A 25,061-nucleotide genomic window follows, 5' to 3' on the forward strand; every position below is an offset into this window, starting at 1 on the left:
CAGCGGACTAGGTGGTCCGGTGTAGCGGATATCCACTCGGCGCACCCGGGAGACAGTACCTTACCCCATTCCTCAGACCAGTTCCGAGCTGCAAATCCACCAAGGGGCTCAGAAAGTGTAACCACTTCACACTCGACTAACAACCACATCCAGCATCCACCAGTGCCATACATCCGACTATTCCCTGACAGCGTGGGATGTGCGCCCGTCTTGCCGGGATCCTGCTGCCGGACCACGCTGTCTAACTCACTTTCTCTCTGCCTCCACTCGTCAAGAGAATAATGAAGACCATGTTGACGAACGGGATCTACGCTTGCCCTGGCCCGTCAGACTTAGCTGAGCCGCATGAATGCATCACGGAAGCCTCGCTCCTTGATTCACCATTTTTGCCTTCGTTGCGCAGCTTGCGCAGCTCAATTATTTTTCTGGCCGCCCACCTGCAATTCAGGTATCCTAGTCCGCACTTGCCTCATTCCCACAAACTTTCCACATGATCTGATGTTAGCGCCAACCTTCGGCCCTGCTACGGTGCCATCTGATAAGTAAATAAAACTACTCAGACACCACGATGAGCATAACTATGGGAACTGTGGATTCAGGTTCGGATGTTCGTAGTCTCGGTCTTGGACTGTCGCTAGAAGATCGGCTCGCCTCTCGTTGTTGTTCATTGTTCAGAGGCATTCCGCGGTTCTGTTGTTCATGCCGAGGACAACCGACTGCCCTTGTCTTTGTCAACACTGAGTATTATCTAATAGGTAGACGTTGTAACTATTGTATGGAGCCATTAGTATTGATCGTATTCTCCTGTCCAGAAAATGGCACTTGTGCAGATCCTCGACGTCCTGCTTGTCCTCAGCTGATTTCGCAGGCAATGATCTGGATTCAAGTGCATACCAGAGACAAGTACTACCGACGCTTTGATATCAACTACAAGCAGGACTGCTCTGGCACACATGGGGCAAACGAAAAGTGATGTTGGTAATGATTGGAGAAAACGGGACAATCATAGTCCTGTCTTGTACATGTGAAGTGTATTCTACATGTGATACAATCGTGTGTTGTATATACTGGCCCCAAAGAGGGCAGTTTCCCCCCCAAAAGTGTCAACGCCACGCCCATGATGATGCTGCCCGAGACTCTAGTTCGCCTGCCGTTGATACACATGATACAGTTTCTTCTTCTTCTTCTTCTTCGGGTCGTGCCGCTTCAGTCGCAACGGCCGTCTTTCCAGCCGGTGCGCCATCGCTCCTCCCATTTACTGCAGTCAAACTCCCTCTTCCCCAGCTTGCGGTTGACCTCGTTATGCGCCTGGCAAAGCCAATTGCCAAACTCGTTGCGTCCCTCGACCCTTATCTGCTCCTTTTGCATATAGGACTGAAAATCTTCGGCGCACACCCAGCAGGGGTATAGCTTCGAGAATAGCCTCATGAAACCTCGGAGATCCTCCTTTTGTGTTGGCGAAGGCTTCTCAGGGTATGTCGCAGCGATCGAGTGCAACAATTGCCAGGTGCCACGCCCAAGAGCTTCGACATCGGGTGGGCAGTCATCAGCAGGACCTGAGGTCACCGGTGCACCCTTTTTCAGTGATCCATTCATTTGGGTGGCCCAGCTGGAGAATGCGCTTTTTGAAGAGCAAGAACGACATCTTGACAAATCCTTCGTTAGCATGTCTCCACGAGCGAGGTTGTGATATAACCCAAGTGTTTAGCGAAAAATACATACGGCTTGCCATCCGGACCCAAGACCATCCCCTTGGGCAAAGGCTTGGGTGGCTCAGATGTCGTTGATGTCGATGGCACGGCATCTGGAAGGGCACCACCCGCTTGGGAGTCGCGCTCTACGTCGGCCATGACCGAGGGTTCCCACGCAAGGTTTCGCTTCTGTCGCGAGGAGCCGAAAGACAAGGACGGGCCGAAAAGGATAGATTCGGTGCAACAATGAACCTGAATGGAGTGATTATGGTGCGCGATTTCGGAGTGATCTGCGGATTCTGTCGGAGGAAATTTGTAAGCTCAGAGCTGTTTGTCCGTAGACTATTCGAAAGCTCCCTTATCGATAAGCGCAGACACCGTTGGAACCTTCAATGCCGCGCTAATGCGACGTTAGAGTGGTGATGCCGGCTTACTTCGGCTTGGGTCCCTGACGTAAGACATTCGGTACCTGAGTTGAGATGCGGCGTGGTGAGATGCTCTGACGATAATGTAGTGCAGTACCTACGACAACCCCAAGGTCGATCCACCGCTTATCGATGCCACACCATCGGTGAGATGAGATGAGATGGGGTGCTTTCTGTCCTTGAACCGCATAGGGGGCCACACAAGGTCTTCCGATTTCGTCGGCCTGGCCGTCGTCTTTTCGAATCGTCGAGATGCACCGATCGAATTGTCATTGAAACATGGATACCGATACCTACATAAATCTGATGAAGTTGTACTCGTTCCAGCGACTGGGTTTGTTCTGACGGGCTTGGATATCCCTCACCCAGGATGACAAGGCGGGTAACGCGATAAGATGAGCCATCTTTTGAGGGACAAAGGAACAATCCCCCTGGCTGCTTGTCCCGAGAACGCGAATGATTATTCCATAACATCACACCCTATGCGTCGCAAGACATGAAATGTTGTTAGGACTCAAGAAGTTCATGTTGACGATGAACGCACTGCAGCCGCCCTCAAGTGGAATAGTCGACCGCTTCTTTGCGCCCGGGAACGAACCTTCAGGCACGACGATAAGGTCCTGTTGACTTACCTAAGACAGTACGTAACTTTAATACAGCGGCACCTGCCAAAAGTCTCGCTCCGGCGGGGCAAAGGTGCTCGGCATGATATATGTCGAAGTCAACGCTGAGAGAAATCCAGAAGCTGCGCACTTCGCAACAGTCGTTAATCTCGCGAGGCAAATAACCGTTGTCCTCCTCTTGCCTTATCTACGGATTGTATACCAAACTCTAACCATCCTGCTTTGAAATGGCTCGGAACCCCTCATCGCCTTCACTGGCCAGGGTGCCGGTGCTTTTACTCAAAACCAAGTCAACACCGGGTGACTCGTATGAGGACCTCTTCTCTCACGAAGACGATGGCCATGCCTTCGAACCAGCGTTCGTCCCGGTTCTGCATCATAGCTTCCAGAAAACGGGCATGGCGACAGTAAGGAACGTTTTGCATCGCCGCGGTGTCAACACGGACATCGATGCCTCGTACGGCGGCCTTATCTTTACATCGCAGCGAGCTGTCGAGGCGTTTTCTAGCTTGGTCGCGGAGAATAATGGTTAGTTGGGCCATCGTGCAGCTTACGGCCCTAAAGTACACCGGGGACAAGGAAGCCGAGCTGATGGAATGGACAGGAACCGACAAAAAGTGGCCGCACCTCCAGGACGTGCCGGTCTACAGCGTCGGTCCGGCCACCACGCGAGCACTTAAGTCCGTCCCACAAGAACCGCCGTTGCAAATATTTGGGGAGCACACCGGCAATGGCGACGCCCTAGCCAAGTTTATACTGGAACACTACGGCCAATGGTACAAGGGCCGGTCGACGAAGCCACCCTTGCTCTTCCTTGTCGGTGAGCAGCGGCGGGACATCATTCCCAGGAGCCTCATGGATGCGGAGTTGCCGAGTGACCAAAGGATCCAGGTGGATGAAATTGTTGTCTACGGAACGGGCGTAATGGAATCTTTCTCCCACGACTTTGCAGAAATCCTCAGGGCTACCGAGGACCGGCCGGCACGCTGGGTCGTCGTCTTCTCGCCGACGGGCTGCGACAGTATGCTGCGCGGCCTTGGGTTGCTGGACGAGTCGACGGGGAAGGCAAAGAGAGATGGACGTGAGGAGCGCAACACGTTCATTGCGACCATCGGTCCGACGACAAGGGATTATCTGAGACGCACGTTCGACTTTGAGCCAGACGTCTGTGCCGAGGAACCGAGTCCAGAAGGCGTCAAACGTGGCATTGTTCAGTTGCTTGAGAGGCACAGGTGATACATCCAGAAAACATTCGATAACGAATCAACACAAGACCGTACAACATATGCGCTGAGTGGAACCAACGCTGCCTTATAATCTCTCCTCCAGTACGTCCCATGCCGCGATCGTACGAGACGCTAAGTGGGATGCCGAAGACATATGTTTGACAGTCGCGTATACTGTCTGCTGCTTTATTGTTTCCTTTACCCTTCTTATCCGTAATGTACGTTTGTGATGAGAGAGAGGTAGACTTCAGTAATCTCGGACTCGCACTGACATCAAGCCGAAGGGGTGGGATGCGAAGGCTTGGGAAAGCAGGGGTGTGGATGACGCACGGCCCGAATGCGTGTTCCGACTGGCCATCAGTTCAATTAAAACGAACGCGACGCGTGCGCGCCATTCTGCGCGTAAACCCAACCTAAAGCAACGCGTCGCAACTCCAGGGCGCGTAGATTACCGCTCGGACCGCGTGTCCAAGCCTGGGACCTTCGGATCCATTCCCAACCACATGGCAAGGTGATAAAGAGGAGGCATAAGCAAAGAAAGGGAGAAAAGAAAGGGATTCGCTTCAATGAAGCTCTTGCAGAGTCAAAGGATACAATTGATTGACATTTGTCCCATTTCGTAACACTAAACTCCTGTCCCTCCCGATGCGGCCTTGCGCCGGAAACAAACATTGCAGGCTCAAACAAACACTTTCGTAGTAGTGTCTCTCCGCAGACATCTCGCTCGTGCGCCCTTGAATGAAGCCTTCATCTCCATCGCAAAGTCCTTTTCCCTCTTTTAAGAGGGCAAAGGACACTGGTAACGCCATTTTAGTAGGCTGAGCCGCTCAAGCACGACACGCCGTTCTGGTATCATGTACATAGTAGAAAAGATGGGGAAAAAAGTACAGAGCGTGCCTGCCGAGACCCTGTCGTCAAGCCAAGGGCTCGTCGAAGGTCAACCGTCTCCTTGTCAGGCTGACGGGAGTCCTTGCCGATGAGAGAGCAACCGGTGTCTTCCACGCCTTTTGGGCGGGGCTTGGCGTAATGTTAACAAACTCTGCAAAGTCGAAGCCTTGCCCTGGCGTGTTGGGGAACATGTTGCCCCCGCCCGGTGTGGTCATATGAGACGAGGGGAGTGTCATGTCACGGCCAACTTTGGACGGCGGCGTTGAGGGAGGCTCCATTCTGGTTTTGGTGGACGGGACAGCGGGTGAAGGAGAAGCAGCCAGGTACAGCAAGAGGTCGGCGCCCTCTTCTCCAGACTTGGCAGGTGGCTCACCGTTTGTGCCTCTGTCTCTAGTGCGACGGTTGGGTATGGCGCGATTGCGCATCGGCGGCGTTGTTGGAGGTGAAGAACGAATGTTGGTAGTCCTGAAAGACTGCGCGGGGAGGAGATCATCTTCGTCGTCAGAGTTTGCGGCAAAGTTGGGCGACACCAGGTCATCTGCCAGCCTTCGAGCTCCTTGGAAGAACGATACATCGGGACCGGTGGACGTGGTGAAGTGCTGCTGCCTCCGGGGCTTGATTGGCGATGACTGCGCCAACTGATGACTCTCCTTCCATGATGTATGGCTGTGTAAGGACTTGATTGGGGTAGGAGAAGACCGATAGCGCTTGCTTGGACTGGACGAGGGGTACTCGAAAGAGGCCATGTAGGTCCGCTTGCGATGGCCGGTGCTCCCGTTGCTCGAGCCGATGGCGTCGGAAAAAAGGGGAGCCTTCAATGGAGAGCTCATGAGGGTTCTCGTAGGATATGGCAGATCGGAGGCGCTGGAGGAAGAGTCGGACAAGACGTCGCCCTCACATAGTCGCTTCCGTCGCATTTCCTCTTCGTATTTCGGTTCAATTGTGTCGAGGGTTAAGTCCTCCCAGCCATGCTTGGTCTTGAACTGAGCCAGGGCGAGTCGATTTTGCAGTCTTCGGGCTATCTGTGAAGGGGGTTGAGGTCAGCCGAAACCCCACATTGTATGTTACGGTCATGGTAGAGGTCTTCTGAAGACTCACCTTGCTGACTTCCACCCTCTTCAGCACCTTGTCCGCCACCTCTTCGGGCTGTTGCTTCCACGGAGAAGACATGACTTGGAGGCCGAGCATGCACAGTGCCGCTGATGATGTTGGAAGTCGTAGAAGAGAAAAGTCGGTTCTCTTGGTTGGTATGATCTGAGGGGCTGGCCGCACAAAGGGAACTCAGGAACGTTGCCCAGCGCCTACTTTGGTTTAGGCGGGGGTTTTGTATGTATGTATGTGACGAAAACCAAAGTTCGATCGTCTGACTGGGGGTTGGTGGAGGGCCGTAGCAACGGTGGAAGAGGAATGAGAGAGGGGTTTATTATTCTGGAATGTTTGCTAGAAAGGAATGTGTGTAGCCGAGAGGGTGTGCGGCTTCAACGACGGTAGAGAGGGAGTGCTCTTCCTCGATTCACGGTACAGCGTCGAGATTTTGCAGTTGTGGAGGACGAGACGGGACGGGATGCCAGCGGACGACGAGAAGGAGAGAATGGGGAGATTGGGTGCGAGGATTCCCGTCAGCTGGCAAATGCAGCGCAGTGAGTGGTCCGGCCTCAGCGGACGGGACACTGGGGACCCAGACGGGAGGGGGCCGGGAGCAAAATTCACACCATTCCCGTGGTAACCAACCGTCAGCGTCAGAGCCATCGGCAGTGTCAGTGTCAGTCCCAGCCGGGGGAGGGCAGTTTGCAGGTCTCCAGTCCCGGCTTCAGTGCCCACCTGAGTGCCCTGCCCAACCCACTAACCACCAGCTCGCTGCTAACCTGTATGTCCAGCGCATTGTCACTGGAGAGCCGCTGCCAGATGCAGCCCAGCTCGCCAAACACTAGTGCCGTGCGCCCCCCTGTGCTCTGTTGCCTCTAGGGCACCTCATTGGATTCCTCGACAGCGTCGGGTGGCCCGAGTCCATAAGCGTAAGGGCCAGAAGTAATTAAACTGCCCTGCCAGAAGCGCCTTGCCTGAAAGGGTAGCCAGCTTCCCCTACGGTGTTCCCAGTGTCACGGCAACTGAGGCGAGGGGCCGCCAAGGGGGGGGGGGTTTGATGATTTCAATGTCGAAATCATAAGGTATTTATCACCTGGGTGCATTGGCCTGCAACTGCCTTGGCTTCCCTTTCATACTGGCTCTGCCATCGCTGGATGGGATATGTATGTCTTCAACAATTGAATCAGCGTTTCCGAGGTCTGGCACCACTATCAAATCTCGTGTTTCCTCACTCAAAGGCCGACATCAGGACTTCGGTCTGAGAAGCTCTGATGAGCGTTTCAGGCCCCCAAGGTTTCCCGGTGCATCTTAATCAGGTGCGATGGTGATGTCTTGTTATCACACATCATCCTAATGGATGCCTTCAAAGGTGAAGCTGTTCGCACGGCCCACCGACTATGCGGCGGCCAGTTTCGACTACGGCTAGCACTAGAGATGAAGTCTACAGATGGGAGAGTCTGAGGGTCTTCATGGGCGTCGCATACCATCATCAACCGCGAGAGGTGAGCGGGGACTGAAGCGGATATAGAACGTAAGAGGCTGAAAGTCGAAGTAGGAACAAGATGCAATCATGACTCATTGTTGAAGCCGTATCAAACTGACAGAGAAAGGAACCTGCGAGCTGAACTTGTGTAAATATTTATGGCTTACATCCAGACAACGAACCCGTCCAATTTGGATAAGCTATCTTTGCGGTTCGCCACGTCAGTTAGAGACCTGAAGTCGCTCAGGGACTTTGCTGAGAAACACAAGTGCCCCTGCCACTTGAAACAGGCGTGTGCAGTGCCGACTGCTGCTCGGTAAGGTCGATGGCGCGTGGATAAGGATCGCGTGGAGGGAATTCGTCAATGTGCCGAAGCGGGCAGTAGTGAAATACATGCAGTTTACCAGTGGAAAGGGAAATCAATTTAGATCCCTGTCGCTACACACACCCCAAAGCCTGTACCCAATCAGCTAATTACTGGTCTGCAAAGGCTTGCTGCTGTACAGCGTGGCGCCAAGCACATCAGCACTGCACACCCTGTGTTGGAACAATTGTTGGACCGATTGGCTATCTAACGTACAGCTCATTCCTAGTGAGTATGCTGGGGGGGTTTTTTTTATTTTAAATAAAATAAAATTTAAAAGCACTGAACACCTTGAATTCGAGTTGACTACGCCTCGGACACCTGTGAGCTGTGAGTGGTAACAGACGACACGCCATGTGCCACGCCGTAGCACTCGCTCACTCTCTATCCTTCGACTCTGGCTGGAGAGATTATTTTGGGGCATTGAGAGCCTGCGTCCCGCACATCGTACAGTGAACTGCTTGTGCCAGCTCAACATCATAATGTGTGCACAAAAAGCTATCAAGACATTTAAGACCCGGCACGAGGCGTTGCCGATCCGGATTGTTGGTCAGTTACACGGCGACAAGGGTCAGGCACAATGGTTCCAAACGTCTGTATACCTACCCAGCGTTTATGACTGAGGTGGACCGGGTTCGCATACAGCTGTCGCGTCTTCGAATCCCTGGGCATGTGGGATGAATGCACGTTGCATCTGCCCGTGGCCAGGCAAGTGGCTTGGTGCACGTCTTTAGGGACGTATGAAACGGGCGTAAAGTGTTTACAAGGTGGGATTGGGCTGACGACGGCCGCCACTTTCCCATATTGATAGAGCGAGAATCGCGTCTACGCACAATTGGATACTGAGATATGTACTTCAGCTGTCTTTGTAAGGCGGTATTAGAGTAGACACACAGTAGAAGGTAGAGAGAAGTACCTCAATGTATCCATCCGTCCTTAGGTACTGAATGCAATAACACCTAGGAAGAAGTAACAGGGGAAATGACCAAGGCATACATCATCGACTCCGATGGCAAGCCAATTGTTGATTGGCTTCTCGTATTAGGCCCTGGGGAAACGGGACTGGATCGACGCTACGGGAACCACTCTTTTTTATTTATTTCTTTCGCTTCCTTTCTCTGGCTCCCACACGACCAAAAATAAAAGCTGCGCCGCGGAAGGAAATGGGACATGAACAGGAGCCGATGGAAGACGGCACAGGGCTACTATGTTGGATGCAATCCACAAACCTAGTGCACATTCCTGCATGATCATCCTACCATCACTATGATGCCATTTATTCCCACAGTCGTGTCGTTGACCAGAGCGGACTACCTACAGTCGACTCGTCTCCGCCTTTGTTGTTCTAAACAGGTCCGATGAGTCAAAGAGAGCAATGCAGCTTGGCAGCTTCATATCTAGCAGAGCGAACACATGTGCAACAGGAACAGATAAATTTGTTGTTACGTGGCCGAGCCTGCGCCTGCATGCAACTTCTGATCTCGATCGCACCGTTAGACGGAGTAGGAAGGCCGGTACAGGTCTCGATTCCGGTGCAGCCCGTCCGTGGTGAGAGCGGCGGGCTTGCTTGCAGGCCAAGCCCAGCCACACTTTCCGTTTCCGTAGGTCACTTGCAATTATGTGGATACGTACCTTACGCACTGAGACAATTGGACGGTAGAGGGCGTAGGCTGTCAGATTCGCCGACAAACCTGGAACACCCTGGGCCGCCAGTCCGAATCTGGATTTGATATCGCAGTCGATCTTGGCCTCGTTTGTTACATTGGTCTTCGGAAACCTGGCACAACCCCTTGGGTTCCATTCGTCTGAGATGTTTCTTGGTATTGCTCAGGCCTGCCAACCTCACCTCATTTAACTCCACCACCACCACCATCTCATAAGCGGCAAACCTATCTCTCCTACCGTGGTCATGGTGGTGAATGTGTGCCACGGTGCCTGGTGCCCTGGCCGTTTCTGCTCCTCCTCCTTCCTCCCAAAGGCGCCGGATCCTATTGTGCATTCCTCGCTCCTCATTCCTCATCCCCATCTTCGCCCTCTCATTCCGTTCACTATCTTATACCCCACATCCCACCTGACTTCATCCCACCAGCTCGTGGCTGAGGATGGCTGAGAATGAGTGAGGGCGGTCTAGCCAGTCAGCGGTGGCAGTCTGTGTTCTTGTGCATGTCCAGAAAGGAAGAAAGATAAAAAACGCTGAAGCATAGACTTGATTGTAAACTGTACATCTCGGGGGCGGTTCCGTTGCCCCCCCCCCCCACATATCGAAGGAGGCGGTTCCCCTCTCCTCTCACCTGTCCCCCTCCGTCGGCGCTACTCGCCCGCGTCACCGTGGTGTTGACGACGACAACGACGCTGGCCCAGAAAATATGTCCCAACTCCACTTCCGTTGGCCGGGGCCTTCTCCAAGCTGCAGATGCACAATTCTACTCTAGCTACTTTGTCGTGCTTATGCCATCTGCCAGTGTGCGTGCAGCACGATATGGATGGGACAGTAAGGGATTCATTTGGCCATGGCGAGTGGAAGCACATGTGAGTGAAGAACCAACTTCTCACCTGGTAATTGCATAAGTCGCACAGTTTACAAGGTGAGAAGGAGGGGGAGGGAGCTGGTGTCGTTGTTGTAAGTACGAGTACCTCGTCTACGCGACTCGTTATCTTTTGGGATGCTCGTGCGCAGCTGCTACAGTATGTACTTCGCAGCCATTCCGGACACCCTTTCCCCTTCCCACCTCCAACCTTCTTCCTTGCCTTTGCTGCGAAAGTGTTCCCGCCCGTTTCTGTTTCTCGCCTGGCCAACAAAGTCCCCAGTTACAATTTCAACCTGGCTGTTTCCCACTCTCGAAACAGAGCGACGTCATCGATCAACAGCTGTCGGCTATCTGCCGACCGAGCCTTCTCTTATGCAAGGAAGTACACGGCGCACACAAGTTGTCTTCTGCTACCCTGTAGTCCGTCCAAGGTCATCCATCCGCGCCCGCGGTCGTAATGCATTCCCTACCTCTGTACTCTGTATCTTCGACTCTCTCCTCTGTGCTGTGCCTGATCGATCTGCACCAAAATGGAGCCCCCGGAAGGGGGGGGGCCACGCTTGCCAGACTGGACCGTAGGCATGGCCGTGGATGCTGATGTGGACGTCGACTTTGCAACAATTGATTGACTTTTCCGGAACCTTGGACGTTTTTGCTCTTCCGTCATTTCATCCCAATCCCGTCCCATCATCTCATCCCACCTCCTCCGTCCCTCTACACGCAAACTTTCCTTGCAAACTCATGCACCCTCCTTTGCGCTCTTGTTGCGCTCTTTAATTTCCCATACTTTTGTCAATCGTGCCTGCTTGTTTTCGCACATCACCTTGAGCCGCTTGCTACCCCCTACATACGCCCACTCCCACCTTCGAACGAACTTCCCTGTATTGCTGCAGATGTCGCTCACTGATCAGTGACCCCCTCCCCCATCCGGATCCTTCTCATTGCTCCTGGGGCCTTCTTCTTACTTCGATGCCTGTTGTGCTGTTGTAGGAAGGCTGCCTCAACTTTCACCATCATCATCGTTAGTCGCGAACCCAACTTCGACTCTGTCACCTCGCTCGTTTACTCGTCTACCGCGCTGCACATGTCAAGCCTCTCTCGTTGAAGCTGTACTTCGTTTGCGGTTAAGCTACCGTGCCCTCCATTGAGCACCATGGCTCCTTCCATTCTCAACTTCAGAGCTCTCCGTCGCCGTTCGAAAGCCAGCTTCAAGACTGATCGCTCAAACACCGACGTCTCCAGCGATGCTAGCAACGCAACTACCCCGACTCCCACCAGCGGCGCCTCAACGCCTCCATCCATCGCCCAAGCCTCCGACCCTGCTCTCGACCTTCAATTGAAAGATTCCAACCATCCTCAGGCCCGCCCGCCCATGCAACCGGTACCTAATTCCCACCGACAAAGCGTGTCTGGCATGACTGGTCTTGGTTCTCCCGTTGTCAATGGCAGGTCGACATTGCCAGTCTCGCCGTACGCGCCGCGAATCGCCAACGTTACTGAAAATGCTTGGGTAAGCAATCCAAGATTTCTGCATAGAACGTGCCGCATGTGGTGCTACCTTTGCTCTGTTGCTTCTACAATCACCTTGCTTGTCTGTGCGGCGGGCTCGCTCAGACAGTTAGCCACAGGCGGCTGCAACCGCAGTCAACTATTAGCTGCAGCTTCCGAGCGCCCTGCTAACATCTGACAAGGTCTATCAAAAGGTTCTCCTCGTACACGGTACTATCGGCGACTCCTCACAGCACTCACTCGATGGCAATCTTTCCGTAACCCGCCTTGACGATGGCTTTCCACCAACCTCATGGCCTGTGAGCGACTCCCACTTCAAGGCTTTAGTTTATCTGCAGCCGGGCCCCAACAAAATCCGCTTCGACTTCTCGAGCCCGAAGCTACCCAACAGCTCTTCGTCGAACCCGATTCATGCTTCCTATCTGACAGTGCACATGTTGCCGGTCAACAGTGCGCCTCCACTGCAGCTCGCCATTGTAGTCGCCAAGGACTCTCCCGCGACCTTCGATGCTGTCCCTGCTCGGATCGAGAGAGAGGGCAATGGATTGGATACGGCAGTGCGCAAGTTCCGCATGGCCGCTTATCTCTGGCAAGCATTTACAGCTGAGCAAATGTGGCGCAACAAGCTTGGACGCCGCGTGTTCAGATTTGAGGAAGAATGGGTTGCCGGTACTTCGAACCAGCGGGATCGTGAGAACGGAACCCTGCGCTCCGAGGCCAGAATACACATTATCAGATCGGACAAAACGGTCGCCGAAATCCGAGACCTCGAGCTGGCACAACAGAACGAAACGGCTAGCAAGAAGGGAGACCTCTATGCAATCGCTGCCGAAGCGGTCAAGCAATACTTCAAGCCGCTTGGCGGTCAAAAACAGTACGTTTCTGTGTTGATGCTCGACACACAATGGGATAAGGAGGCCAAGGTCGTAAGGGGACATGCCGCACTGGGAGGAAATGCTGGCGATCTGCAATTGGCCATCTTCGGATCACACTGCTTGCAGAGCTACCCCACGAGTTTCGAGGAAGTTGTCCCCGCATTTACGGATTGCACTCCGACTGACCTCGACTTCGTCGCCAACGATTGCAACCAGGCAGGAAGCTCCTGGGAAGCAGCCAACATTGGGATTGGTGCTCACTTGCACGAGACTGGTCATCTGTTTGGCTGCCCTCATCAGGAAAATGGGGTCATGCTCCGCGACTACCTCACACTGAACCGTAGCTTCGTGACCCGAGAGGCTTACTGCACCAGGACCAAATCGAAGGGAGGGTTGGTGTTGCAGGCTGATGAATGTGGCTGGCATCGGTTGGACTGCTTACGCTTCCGCACACATCCGTGCTTCAGGTTGCCGAACGATGCTCCGATGAACGCCGACGACAGTGTCCATGCTTTTCCAGTCGAGAGCGGAAACGTAGTGGTGATGGCAGCGACCGGTATCGCCTTCATCGAGCTTTTTGCCGAGGACGACGACGTCTGTCGGAAGTGGATCGAATATCCCATGGAGAATGGCTCAGTGCAACGCCAACTCACTTTGAACGATCGCGAACTGCGAGAGAAACTTCCAGAGAACAAGCGCAAAGGACAGCTTAGGGTGTCGGTCAAGTCGCACGGCGGCGGCACTCTGGACATCGATGATTTCAAGAAGCTTTGCTCCAAGGAGTCTTCGTTCAAGCTGACACCTGGTCCGCTTGGCAAGATGGCCTATCGAGGCAAGGCACTCGGAAACTCGGCCATGGAGGGCACAGTTGCACAGGAGGTTGTGTTTGACAGCGCCGTCAAACAGAATCTGGTGCTGTCCCGAGTCATTGTTTATCACGGATATGCCGTGGACGGCATAGAATTCTTTTATGACGACGATTCCACGCAGTTGTTCGGCAAGAGAGGGGGCAAGGAAGGCGGCGATACGTTCGAGTTTGGTAAGTTTCCACAGCGCCAGGTGACCAAATTGTGTAGACTAACTGGAACATCAACAACAGACATCCGCCGTGGCGAATACATCTCAGGCTTTTACGTTCGCTCAGGATTCTGGATTGATGCTATCCAGGTTCTTACTAGCCTGGGTAGGAGGTCGCCTGTATATGGCAATGCTTACGGTGGTTCTGCGTAAGTACAACTAGGCGGAGCCGAAGTCGGCAGTCCTTTGGCTAACCACCCCGCAGACATACTCTGATACCTCCGAGAGGATATACTATCTGTGGTGTAGCAGGCTCTTGCGGCGCCTGGGTCGACGGTTTCTCGATCCTGATCGTCAAATAAAGCGTCTCTTACGTTTCCTAGCAACTCTAGAGGGTAACGCCTGAGGATAAACTTAATAGTATTTACGACAAACAAGAGGAGGAACAGGAGGGTTAGTGCTATCACATATGTCGCAGGGGTTTGCCGGCTGATCAAGTCGTTGATTGGATTCACCCTCCGTTTGATACCATTTCCTGGCAACATACGCCTTATTCTGGAGTAATTCGACGAAGCTGTCGCATCATATTTTTTATCATAGTCTTTATTGTTTTAGTGTTGATGGACATCGATAACAGAAGCCCCGACCATGGAACAGCAGCAAACAAGGCGTCTTGGGTATGGTTATGGGAGTACAGTACACACTGGTTGGCTGACTGGCCGAGTTGACGCTACTGGCAAGTGGCTTTTGCGGCGGATGAAAACATACTCTATTCCGCCGTTGTAGATACAAATCACAGCACATGGCTACGCGTGCCGAACCAGGAGCAGCACTTGTGATTCTACCTTAAATCTATTGTATTGCGATGATAAATTGTGAAAAGGGTTTCCGAGGCTGTGTAATCCTTGAGCGATGCAGAGCAGTGTAAGCGACCAGGTAAGACATTACTATGTTCTACTTGTAGTAGAGTTAGTTTTTCCAATGTAAGTGACAATCTTCTCTTGAATTGCCAGGGTTGTTGCCTTCAAAGCCAATCCGTTGAGCCCAGTTGATGCTGGAAAGAAGAACTTCTTGAGGCAGTGAGTGAAGCATGAGGTAACCCAAGGTACGTACCGACTTTGCCTTGCCATATAACTAGCTGCCGTGTCTGCGCTGTGTGTGGGCTGTGCCAATGATGAGTTCCCCGCTACCGCCCAGTCCACAGTCGCATCACGTGAAAACACCCAGCTGGTCTCTCAGCAGGGGCCGCTAGACAGCTTCGAGTCTAGACCGACAGGGCTATGACGGCATGTGCCTTCCCCAGCTATCCTTGTTGGCTCTCCGAGGCGGCAGAGTGTGACTGACTTACCTCATGCCTACCTGACCAGCACCAGCAACAGCACCTGCTTTTTGCTCCTAGCACCGCCTTGGAGCTCTCAACGGAAATATCACCTACATAAAGTCGTCCCTCGTCCTTATTTTCCTCCTCCCTCTCCATTTACCCGTCTCCCAACGTCCTAGCTGCGCTGCCACCAAGACTTCGGAACGACATTAAAATTTGAAATCGTCAACACGACCTCCATCCATCTACCGCTTTGTCTGCGACAATTGCAGTTCCTAGAGTTCAGTATTCATCGCAGCCATGTCGAAGCGAACAAGCAGCGCAATCACGAACGGTAGCCCGGCCAAGGACACCGCCGACAGCTTCGCCGAGCCCGGTATGTTGGCATTCAGCGCATACGCCATGCGGCGGCATGTGTCCGATGCTAATGACTTGCCCAAACCATAGCCCACGACAAGCAGAAGCTTCTTCTCTCCGCCGACACTGGCCACTTTTCGCTGATTCGCGCCCTCCATCTCGCCGATGCGATCACTCTCTGCAATGGTGCGTCCTCCCATCTGCGATTATCTCGCCTTCCTTTGGCCTAGCTGGCGAGCACATACACCGTCACACCTACCGTTACTATCAAAGGGCACGCTGTGTGTGTGCGTGTATAAGAGGCGGAGAGAGTGAGAGAAAGTACAACTGACATATTGTTCAATAGGAGCCTGCGGTGTCATGTCAATCTTCACTTCTCTTCGCTACTGCCTTGGCGACCCGTCGTCCTACAGCACACTGTATCTTGCTCTCTTCTTCCTGCCGTTCGGCTTGTTCTTCGACTTTATGGATGGTAAGGTTGCGCGGTGGAGAAAGAAGAGCAGTATGATGGGCCAGGAACTGGATTCGTTAGCCGACTTGGTACGTCAATCCTCCTACTCTTGCGGATTCTACCGCTGCTGCGTGGCTGCCGGATGGATCCTGCGGCAAGGCATATCTTTGGATAGAGGAATGAGACAGCAGCTAACCTTAGCCAAAGATCTCTTTCGGCGTTGCCCCTGCTTCTGTCGCATTTGCCCTTGGCCTCCGCACTCCTGTCGATCACGTATGCTTGACGTTTTTCGTCCTTTGCGGCCTTACTCGCCTCGCTCGTTTCAACGTCACTGTCTCGGCCTTACCTAAGGATGCGACTGGCAAGAGCAAGTATTTTGAGGGGACCCCAATCCCCACCAGTCTTGGCCTCGATGCTGTTATGGCCTACTTCGTTTCTCAGCGGTGGATTCTTCAGGATCTCCCTCTGGGAACATGGCTCACAGGCTCCGCCTTAGAGTTCCATCCCATTGCCCTTGTCTTTGTGGTACACGGGTGCCTTATGACCAGCAAGAGCATCCATATCCCTAAGCCTTAAATCCGTCTCGTTCCCTCAAGAACGCACAACATCTGTTTCAGGGGATGTTGGGGATTATCTGACCAACTAAAAGTCAGATGTTGACGTACAGTGTTCTAAAGTGACTTCAGCAGAAGTTCAAGGTGGACTTTACGACGAAAACAAGAGCTGGGCGTGCAAGAGCACAAACTAGCAATCTATGGGTTTTTGGCTGGACCACAAGGGAAGTTTGGACTGGAACAAGGTCAGATACGCAGTCGACCCAACATAGAGATACATCGAAGCGCGGACGCATACGTCAAACATGCATGATACCCCTAATCGCATTATCTCATTCACCATTCCGATGACGTATGAATATTTGGATCATCAGATCAAGTCTTTAAATTTTTATTCCATTCATCCACCCGCCAATGGTACAGCCCCGATTCTGGTCTAGACTACTGCATCTGAGCCTTCACGACACCACCCCGCCCTGAACACCATTCTGAGTGATTTACTGTTGTAAATAAGCAAACTTCGTCGTTGCACTCATGCCTTGACTTCCGCTGCGGCCTTGGCTACGGCGGGGAAGGGGTTGTAGGTGCCACGGTCCTCCCGCAGCTTCTTGAGCTTCTCGACGGCTTCCGTGACATCAACGGGCTTGCCACGGTCTTGGCTTGATGTGTCGTCGCGGTAGCGGATGTTGACCTGCTTGTTCTTCATTTCCTCATCACCCACGACGAAGATGAAATTGTATTGGCTACGTCTGTTAGCAACATCTTCTTTCCCCCAAATAGGATTGCAGCTTTGTAAAACTACGTACCTCAACTGAGCACTGCGGATCTTCTTGGGCAGGGTGTTGCCGGATAGGTCGACATCACTGCCAGGTCACGTCAGCAAGGCCATTCTCTCAAGCTGCGGGGAGGAATAAAGGATAACTTACACCCACATGCCCTGCTTCTTAAAGGTAGCTTGCACCTCCTCGGCGTACTCGACAAAGCCCTTGCCAACAGGAATGACCATGATTTGTCTAGGGCTGAGCCAGAACGGCCACTTGCCAGCGAAGTGCTCGATGAGGATACCTAACGTGACTGCGTCAGTCACAATTCCACTCCATGGTTCACCAGTGGCTTACCCGTAAATCTTTCGATCGATCCAGCCATGGCACGGTGGATGATGACGGGACGCTGGCAGCCGTTGGTCAAAGGCTTGATGACGCGCTTCTTCTCCTTCTCCTCGCCAGTGCCAGCGGCAGACTCGATGATGGCCTGGGGGTCCTTAAACTTGACCTCCGGCGCCTTGGGCGCAGCAGGGGATTCCTCCTCCTTGGACTTGGCGGGCACATCTGCTGAGACGTACTCCAGGCCAAAGTTCTGAGGGAGCTGGAAGTCCAGCTGAATAGTGGCACACTGCCATTCACGGTTCAGGACGTCCATGATCTTGATGTCAATCTTGGGACCGTAGAAGGCACCATCGCCCTCGTTCAAAGTCCAAGGCACACCAGCGTCGGTGGCGGCGAACTCGTCCAGTGCCTGCTTAAGCATGTCCTCTGCTCTGTTCCATGTCTCAAGCTCGCCCAGATACTTCTCTGGGCGGGTGGAGAGGCGCAGCTTGAATGTGAAACCTAGAAGGCCGTACATCTCGCGGAGGAAGTCAAACAGATTGCTGATCTCTGACTTGATTTGGTCTTCTCTGCAGAAGATATGTGCGTCGTCCTGCTGAAATCTGCGCACACGAGTAAGACCCGACAAGGCACCACTGGCCTCGTTCCGGTGGAGAACCCCAAAGTCGGCAACACGCCAGGGCAGCTGGTGATAGGCCTTGGGCGTGTGGGCGAACATGAGGCAGTGGCCGGGGCAATTCATGGGCTTCAAACCAAACTTTTCTTTGTCGACATCGATGACGAACATGTCATCCTTGTAGTGGTCCCAGTGTCCACTGATCTTCCACAGCTCGGCGTTGTACATGTTGGGTGAGATGACCTCATGGTAATCGCGCTTGAAGTATTGCTCCTTGATGTAGGCGAGAAGCGTATTGTAGATACGCGCGCCGTGCGGCAGCCACATGGCGCTGCCAGGGGAGAGCTCGTGGAAGAAGAAGAGCTGCTGGTCCTGTCCCAGCTTGCGGTGATCACGTGCGGCGGCCTCCTCGAGCCACTTCTTATGCGCAGCGAGTTCCTTCTTGCTGGGGAAACTGACACCATAAACGCGCTGAAGAGAGTCGTTCTCTTGGGAACCGAGGAAGTAGGAGGCACTGTTCTTCATGATGCTGAAGGCCTCGATACGGTCAGTGCTGGGGACATGGGGTCCACGACAGAGATCGATCAAGGGACCGTTGCGGTAAACTGTGGTCTTGGTGCCATCGGGGATCTTGTCGTTGATGATGTGCTGCTTGTACTTGTTGTAGCTGAACATTTCGAGGAGCTGCTCCTTGGTCAGTTCAAGACGCTCGAACTTCTGCTTCTCCTTCACAATGGATCCAACGATGGACTCGAGCGGCTTCCAGTCGCTCGCCTGAACAGCAGCGCCTCCAGGGAGAGCCATTTCGTAGTAGAACCCGTTATCGACTGGCGGGCCGATACAGAGAGAGCATCCAAACCTCCTCTCGCAAGCCTCGCCAAGAATATGCGCCGAACTGTGCCAGAAGACCTGTTTGCCCTGTTCGTCATCGAAGTTCAGCAGCTCCAACTTGCAGCTCTTCTCCAACGGTCTGTCCAAGTCCCACAACTGGTTCTGATCCCCATCGAGTCGCGCAACGACGGTTCGCTTGTACAGGCTGTTGGAGATACTCTTGGCGATCTCTCCGGGTGTGGTCTCGTAGCTCGTGCCCTGACGGACAGAGCCGTCGGGCATGGTGATTGTGATGGGCTCGCGCGGCCTCTTGGCAATCTCGTCATCGTACTCCTTCTTCAACTTGTCGAAAAGGTCGATTCTTTTCTGCAAAAAATCGGGAGGGGGATTGAGCTCGAGGGGACCGGCTGAGGCATCGCCAGCATCCTTGGCCTTCTTCTCCTTCTTGGGGGCCTTGTCTTTGTTCGCGCCGCCGAGGGCGACCTTCTTGACACCCTCGGTGACGGACTCGACAGCTTGCTTCGCTGAGTCCATGATGTCGTCCAATTGAGAGGTCGCGATGGGTCGTGGGTAGGGATGAGATTCGGCAGAGAGACGATGTTGGGCCTCTAGACAATAATTTTGGGCAAAATACAGCAAAAGTTGACCCCGCCAAAAGCTACGGTGAGTCAAGCAAGGGTTCGGGTGACTCTCACGGTGTATCCCGCCGCACCACCTGCAAGCCCCTCTCTACCAACTACGAAGATACGTATCTAGAGGCCGCGCTGAGGGAGTGGGGTGGCTGTTGGAATTTTTGGCGGGGTCATCCGGAGGTGACTATCTTCCGGGCCGTCACATGCGACCAATGGCGTAGCTCGATTGGCCTGCACCACAATTTGGGTCGCTGGAAATTTTCTGTCGACTGGCGGTTGGCTTCGTTTTTCCAATAGCAGCAATCCAGCACCAGCAAAAAGGAGCAGCTCCAAACGACAACAGCCAATCCACCCATCAACATGTCATTTGGACGAGGAGCTCCGCGTGGTCGCGGCGGTGGTGGTTTTGGTGGTCGCGGTGGCGGCGGTTTTGGAGGTATGTTGCAATTAATTTTGCTTCTGTCGCGACATCCATCATTGTTCTGGGACGATGATGTGCGCTCTGCAACGCAATGCTAATCCAGTCGTGTAGGCCGTGGTGGCTTCCAGCAAAGGGACATGGGCCCTCCCGCGACGATTCTTGGTATGTTCAGCTTACGCCTCGCGACGCATTCTCATAGAAACAATTCTAACGACATTTTTTTTTATTAATTTACAGAGATGGGCAAGTTCATGCACGCTTGCGAAGGCGAGATGGTCTGCGAGAGCATCAACCCCAAGGTCCCTCACTTCAACGCCCAGATCTTCCTCGAGAACAAGGTGCGACCGTCTTCCGAATGAATCCCCGTTGTCGATCCGAACAGACTCATCTAACCGTACTACAGACCGCCGTTGGTAAGGTCGACGAAGTTCTCGGACCCATCAACCAGGTTTACTTCACCATCAAGCCCTCGGAGGGTATCCAGGCTACGTCCTTCAAGGAGGGTGACAAGTTCTACATCGGATCCGAGAAACTCCTTCCGCTGGAGAAGTTCCTTCCTAAGCCGAAACCCCCCCCAGGTGCGCCGAAGGTCAAGCGAGCAGGCCGCGGAGGCCCGGCAAGAGGTGGCCGCGGTGGTCGCGGAGGCTTTGGCGGTCGCGGAGGTGCCCCGAGGGGTGGCCGCGGCGGCAGCGGTTTCGGCGGCCGCGGAGGCGGTGGCTTCGGTGGTCGTGGCGGCGGTGGTGGTTTCGGCGGTCGTGGCGGTGCGCCGAGAGGAGGCGGTGGCTTCAGCGGTGGCAGGGGTCGGGGCGGCTTCAGCAGAGGAGGCCGGTAGGCTATGGCTTTGGTCATCAGCTCAGAGGAGGTGAGGGTTTCTTCTGTTGGACTACGACTCTGGCGTTCTGGTTTGCTTTGCTTTCACATCGGCCCCGGTGGTAGGGGCTCGAGGCTGCATGTACATCATCCACTGTGGTCACCCAAAAAATAGAGAAAAGTATTGATCGCGAGCTTTCAGCATGCGCAGTGGCTGTGACATCATTCGTTGTGCGGGAGGCGTTGAGGTGGGATCGAAGATTAATTTGACGGTTTTGCAGCTCACAGCCGGTTGATGGCACAACGCGGTGCAGTGGTCAAGTCAGCGACATTGAATGAACTTGCGTTGCAGTTGAATAGGAGAACATGAAGTCAAAACTAAGAGTGAGGTTTGTCAGTCTCGGTGCCCTTAACAGCAGACGCAGTTGGTTGTCGGCGCCTTCGACTTGATTCGTATAGAGTTCAATTCCTTCTGGTGGTTCCCGCGTGTTCAGACGAAAATACAATTTTGCGTGGCTGAGTTGAGGCCTCTACTAGGAAGTCGGTACTGAGAGTGGGAGGATGTAAATCAAGGCTGAGTTACGCGACGGAAGAGGTAAAGACGCCCCCTGGGCGCTTGGTTGACCTGCGATGGGTGCCTGTTTCCAAAAATATCACAATGTGCCTTGCGTTACTGGCGAGTCTCGAGGAACGAAGACGGACCCATTCCCTACTTTCTGGGGAAACGCAAGTCCATTTCCGGGCTCTCCACAAGGCTTGGGCCTCGCAGCTTGTTCCTTTCCTTCTATCTCTCCGCTCCCACCACATCCCTTGCGGGCCATTATCGTCTCTTGCAACTCTGAACCGACCTCAGGCCCAGTATCGCCATGATGTCAGAGTTGACATGACACGAGTACGGGTCTAATCTCAGTCTATATCTACCACAGCCTATTGATCCTGGATATCGCTGTGCTGAGGATTATAACAAGCTAGAGCTTCCACCTGGACGTTCAGTTGCGGGCATGTCTTGAACGGGTTGGGGCACGCGAAGGATCTTTCGTTGGTGGCGCGGTTTATTGCTCAGTGGGGCATGATTTACCACCTGCACCGTTGGCGCTGTTCCCTTCCATCCTCTCGCTTCAGCCTCGCGCCCACCGCCAGGGTTCCAACTCTCACACTGTTTGATCGCCTGACGCTGGCGCAGTACGTTCACAAGCACCATCAAAGTATCGACGAATACCGCAGTCTAGTCTGAGTGGGTCGTGAGAAACATTTTGGGGTCTGCCGCCATGCTAAGCCTTCCTTCAAACATGGTTGTTGACCAACAACTGACGATGGATCGCCATTGTGCGAGTTGCGAGGGCTCTGCCCATCGAGCGTTAACCCTTCGAGGCACTGAACCCCCAGCCAAACGTCAATCCCCGACACTGGGCATCGAGCCTGCCTCGACTGTATGTTCTTCATGATTGTCTTAGCCTCACTAGTCTCAACACTACAGTTTGATGCTGCCAGAGTGCGGACCTTGAACAGCACAACGCGTTACAGTGAACGCAACAGATGGAGTGCTTAACCCTTGGTGGCGCGGTGTCATAGGAATGGCCCAAGCCCCATGGCTTTTGAGAACATACGAAAGCTGCCTGCGCCAGCGCCCCTCGCAAGCCATCATCGGCATCCATCCGGGCGAGTGACTCGAGCCTTGAAATGGGCACTCATTCGTCGAGGGGTCGTTGGTTGTGGCCGGGTAGTTATTTTCTCGACATGCATTGGTGGTCTGAACCTTTCCTTGTTTGCTTCCTAGACCGAGTCTGCTTTGCAGACCCCCTGCCTTAAAGAAATATACCCTTGGCTAGGTTCAACTGTCAACATCCTCTCAGCGCCGGTGGCTTGTCCAGTGCTCCGTCTACGTATTCGGCTTCTCCCTCGTCTCCGTTTTACCGATGCTTCCTGTCATATTGTAAATTCGCGGCCCCAATACAGGGGTTTCCCCATTCCTTCTCTTCTAACGATGCCACTGCCTTCCGTATGATGCCTTCTTGATGATACTTAACCACCCTTTTCTACCTTGATCGCTTCTAATCACCACAATGGACGACACTAACAGCCCGGCTACGTTGGGCTCCATTCACACTCCGACGACAGTATGGGAAACACGAAGCGCCAACGAGGCCATGCAAAGGGTCGCAGACGTCATGATAGCAGTGACGGAATCTTTTAGACAACAGTTTCGAGAACAACATGCAAGCGACCATAGAATGTACGGGTCTAGTGCCCCTGTGGACTCGGGCTGGCGAGCTTCGGCTCCCAGTGTTGTCTCTCCCATCCTCGATGACAACTACGACGGCGTAGACCAAACGAATCCCCATTTCTCCAGACCAAGTACGGCTCCTTCGACCTTTGATACCTGTCGAGCGTCACAACCCCCCGTGTCACCTGTATCACCTACGCCTTCTCACGATCTGGCCACGCCTATAATCCTGATGGCCCTCGCACCAGGAACCCCGTCTGTTGCGCGGGTTCCAGTCTCAAACGCCTCGGAACTGTACGATAATCCAGTGATTCAAATCCAAGGACTAGGGCCTCCGACCTCTCCGAGGAACCAAATAACCGGCATCGTTTCACAAAGAGGCTTGGCCCCTGAAGCACTCGAGCATCCCTCAGAATATCCCGACTTATTCGAAGCTGCTCGGAGGATCGTCTTGACCCAGCGGGTGAAACAATCCACAGAAGCAGCATCGTCAAAGATAATCCGCAGGAATCCAAGACAATACAATGATAACGAAGAGCGTCCGTTATGGACTCGGCAAAGCCAGCTTCACCAGTCACAGCCCCTCCTTGAAAAGGCACATGACCCACAGCTGTCATCTATTCAGGAGACCTCCCTCGTGGCGGTCGTCGCTCTCTATCAGGCTCTCACGTTTGCCGGCCTATCCCAGGCCATGGCCCCAGCCCTGGACATATCAAAGTCGTTCACAGATGTGGCGATCGGCCAGCACTCGTGGTTTACCGCAGCTTACGCTGTCACCGTTGGCGTCTTTGTTCTGCCCTTGGCACGTTTGGGAGAAACATTTGGTCGCAAACCCATCATCGTTCTCGGCTGTCTCTGGTTCGCATTGTGGAGTTTACTTGCTGGCTTCTCTCTCAACGTGCAGGGGGGCGGGAACAATGGAACCATTTACTTCTGCATCTGCCGCGCCATGCAGGGCATAGGCCCAGCACTCTGTGTCCCCAACGGCTTCTCTATCCTTGAGAGAACACTGGCACCAGGCCAGAAGAAGGACACAGCGTTCTCATTCTTCAGTGCCACCGCGCCGGTAGGCTTTGTAATTGGCGCGGTCATGTCGTCGTTGTTCGCCTTCTACACAGTATGGGAGTGGTCCTTCTTTGTCCTCGCTGCCGTCTGCGTCTCGGCCGCAGGACTGAGCGTTCTTGTGCTCCCGTACCAGGCTCCACGAGAGACAGACTCCGCCAACAGTATATGGGTACAACTCGATGTTTCTGGCACACTCCTCGGTGGCAGTGGTCTCATACTATTTAGCTTTGCATGTAACCAGGCTCCGGCTGTGGATTGGCATACCCCATACACCTACTTCCTCCTCATCATAGGCGCCTTGTTTCTTGCCGCATTCGTCTACAACGAGACAGTAGCCGTGAATCCGTTGCTTCCCCTGAGCGCCATGGGATCGTCAACCAATCTGATACTGGGCTGCACAGCAGCGGCTTGGGGTTGTTTCATCATTTGGGCATTCTACACCTTTCAGCTCTCGGAGCTTCTACGAGATTGGACCCCGCTCCTGACCAGTGCGGGCTTCGTCCCCGTCGCCGTCGAGTCCCTCGCTGTGGCACTGCTGCTCGCATATCTCGTGCCCGGAGCTGAGGTGTACTGGGCGTTCCTTGTGTCCATTTTGTCCTTTCCGCTGGCGTCCATCTTAATGGCTACGACACCGCCTGAGCAGACATATTGGGCCAACACGTTTGTGAGCAGTCTGCTCGCGCCTCTGGGCATGGTCATGACGGGTCCCCTTGCGACGATTTTATTGCAGGAGAATCTACCAGAGAATTATCATGAGACCGCAAGCAGCTTGGTCCTAGCGGTATCGAATTGTGCCATGTCGCTTTCTATGGGGCTGGCAAGGACAGTCGAGGTCCAGGTGAAGCAAGGTGATTCGAACGTCTTGTCTGGGCTTAGGGGAGCGCAATACTTTGGCATAGGTCTCGGGGCCTAGGGGCACTATTAGCAACGGCGGTCATGGTTCAAGCTTTGTTCATCA

General features: G+C 53.7%; 8 protein-coding genes across 8 annotated transcripts; 5 read left to right on the forward strand and 3 right to left on the reverse strand.

The window, feature by feature from the left end:
* Nucleotides 1-1,206: 1,206 nt before the first annotated feature.
* Nucleotides 1,207-1,850, reverse strand: ColSpa_08598 (FAD-linked sulfhydryl oxidase ALR; the record flags this gene model as incomplete). Its single annotated transcript, XM_049274810.1, has 2 exons — nt 1,207-1,609; nt 1,723-1,850. The coding sequence occupies 2 exons, from the start codon at nt 1,848-1,850 to the stop codon at nt 1,207-1,209; spliced, it is 531 nt and encodes a 176-aa protein (XP_049130767.1).
* Nucleotides 1,851-3,264: 1,414 nt separating this feature from the next.
* ColSpa_08599 (UV excision repair protein rhp23) lies at nt 3,265-3,975 on the forward strand (the record flags this gene model as incomplete). The annotated part of the gene is made up of 1 exon (XM_049274811.1): nt 3,265-3,975. One exon carries the CDS (start codon nt 3,265-3,267, stop codon nt 3,973-3,975), a length of 711 nt encoding a protein of 236 aa, XP_049130768.1.
* Nucleotides 3,976-4,879: 904 nt separating this feature from the next.
* Nucleotides 4,880-6,023, reverse strand: ColSpa_08600 (uncharacterized protein; the record flags this gene model as incomplete). Its single annotated transcript, XM_049274812.1, has 2 exons — nt 4,880-5,875; nt 5,952-6,023. 2 exons carry the CDS (start codon nt 6,021-6,023, stop codon nt 4,880-4,882), a joined length of 1,068 nt encoding a protein of 355 aa, XP_049130769.1.
* A 5,444-nt stretch (nt 6,024-11,467) lies between these two features.
* ColSpa_08601 (putative zinc transporter 8) lies at nt 11,468-14,077 on the forward strand (the record flags this gene model as incomplete). The annotated part of the gene is made up of 4 exons (XM_049274813.1): nt 11,468-11,824; nt 12,006-13,737; nt 13,798-13,924; nt 13,981-14,077. 4 exons carry the CDS (start codon nt 11,468-11,470, stop codon nt 14,075-14,077), a joined length of 2,313 nt encoding a protein of 770 aa, XP_049130770.1.
* Nucleotides 14,078-15,336: 1,259 nt separating this feature from the next.
* On the forward strand, nt 15,337-15,623 carry ColSpa_08602 (uncharacterized protein; the record flags this gene model as incomplete). The annotated part of the gene is made up of 2 exons (XM_049274814.1): nt 15,337-15,412; nt 15,484-15,623. The coding sequence occupies 2 exons, from the start codon at nt 15,337-15,339 to the stop codon at nt 15,621-15,623; spliced, it is 216 nt and encodes a 71-aa protein (XP_049130771.1).
* A 1,307-nt stretch (nt 15,624-16,930) lies between these two features.
* On the reverse strand, nt 16,931-19,485 carry ColSpa_08603 (thymidylate kinase; the record flags this gene model as incomplete). Its single annotated transcript, XM_049274815.1, has 4 exons — nt 16,931-17,141; nt 17,205-17,261; nt 17,325-17,463; nt 17,517-19,485. The coding sequence occupies 4 exons, from the start codon at nt 19,483-19,485 to the stop codon at nt 16,931-16,933; spliced, it is 2,376 nt and encodes a 791-aa protein (XP_049130772.1).
* Nucleotides 19,486-19,943: 458 nt separating this feature from the next.
* On the forward strand, nt 19,944-20,836 carry ColSpa_08604 (H/ACA ribonucleoprotein complex subunit GAR1; the record flags this gene model as incomplete). The annotated part of the gene is made up of 4 exons (XM_049274816.1): nt 19,944-20,019; nt 20,116-20,166; nt 20,242-20,342; nt 20,408-20,836. 4 exons carry the CDS (start codon nt 19,944-19,946, stop codon nt 20,834-20,836), a joined length of 657 nt encoding a protein of 218 aa, XP_049130773.1.
* A 2,893-nt stretch (nt 20,837-23,729) lies between these two features.
* On the forward strand, nt 23,730-25,016 carry ColSpa_08605 (drug resistance protein YOR378W; the record flags this gene model as incomplete). The annotated part of the gene is made up of 1 exon (XM_049274817.1): nt 23,730-25,016. One exon carries the CDS (start codon nt 23,730-23,732, stop codon nt 25,014-25,016), a length of 1,287 nt encoding a protein of 428 aa, XP_049130774.1.
* Nucleotides 25,017-25,061: the final 45 nt, after the last annotated feature.

Source organism: Colletotrichum spaethianum (assembly GCF_022836535.1).
Source record: "Colletotrichum spaethianum MAFF 239500 DNA, contig23, whole genome shotgun sequence".
Lineage (NCBI taxonomy): Eukaryota > Fungi > Ascomycota > Sordariomycetes > Glomerellales > Glomerellaceae > Colletotrichum > Colletotrichum spaethianum.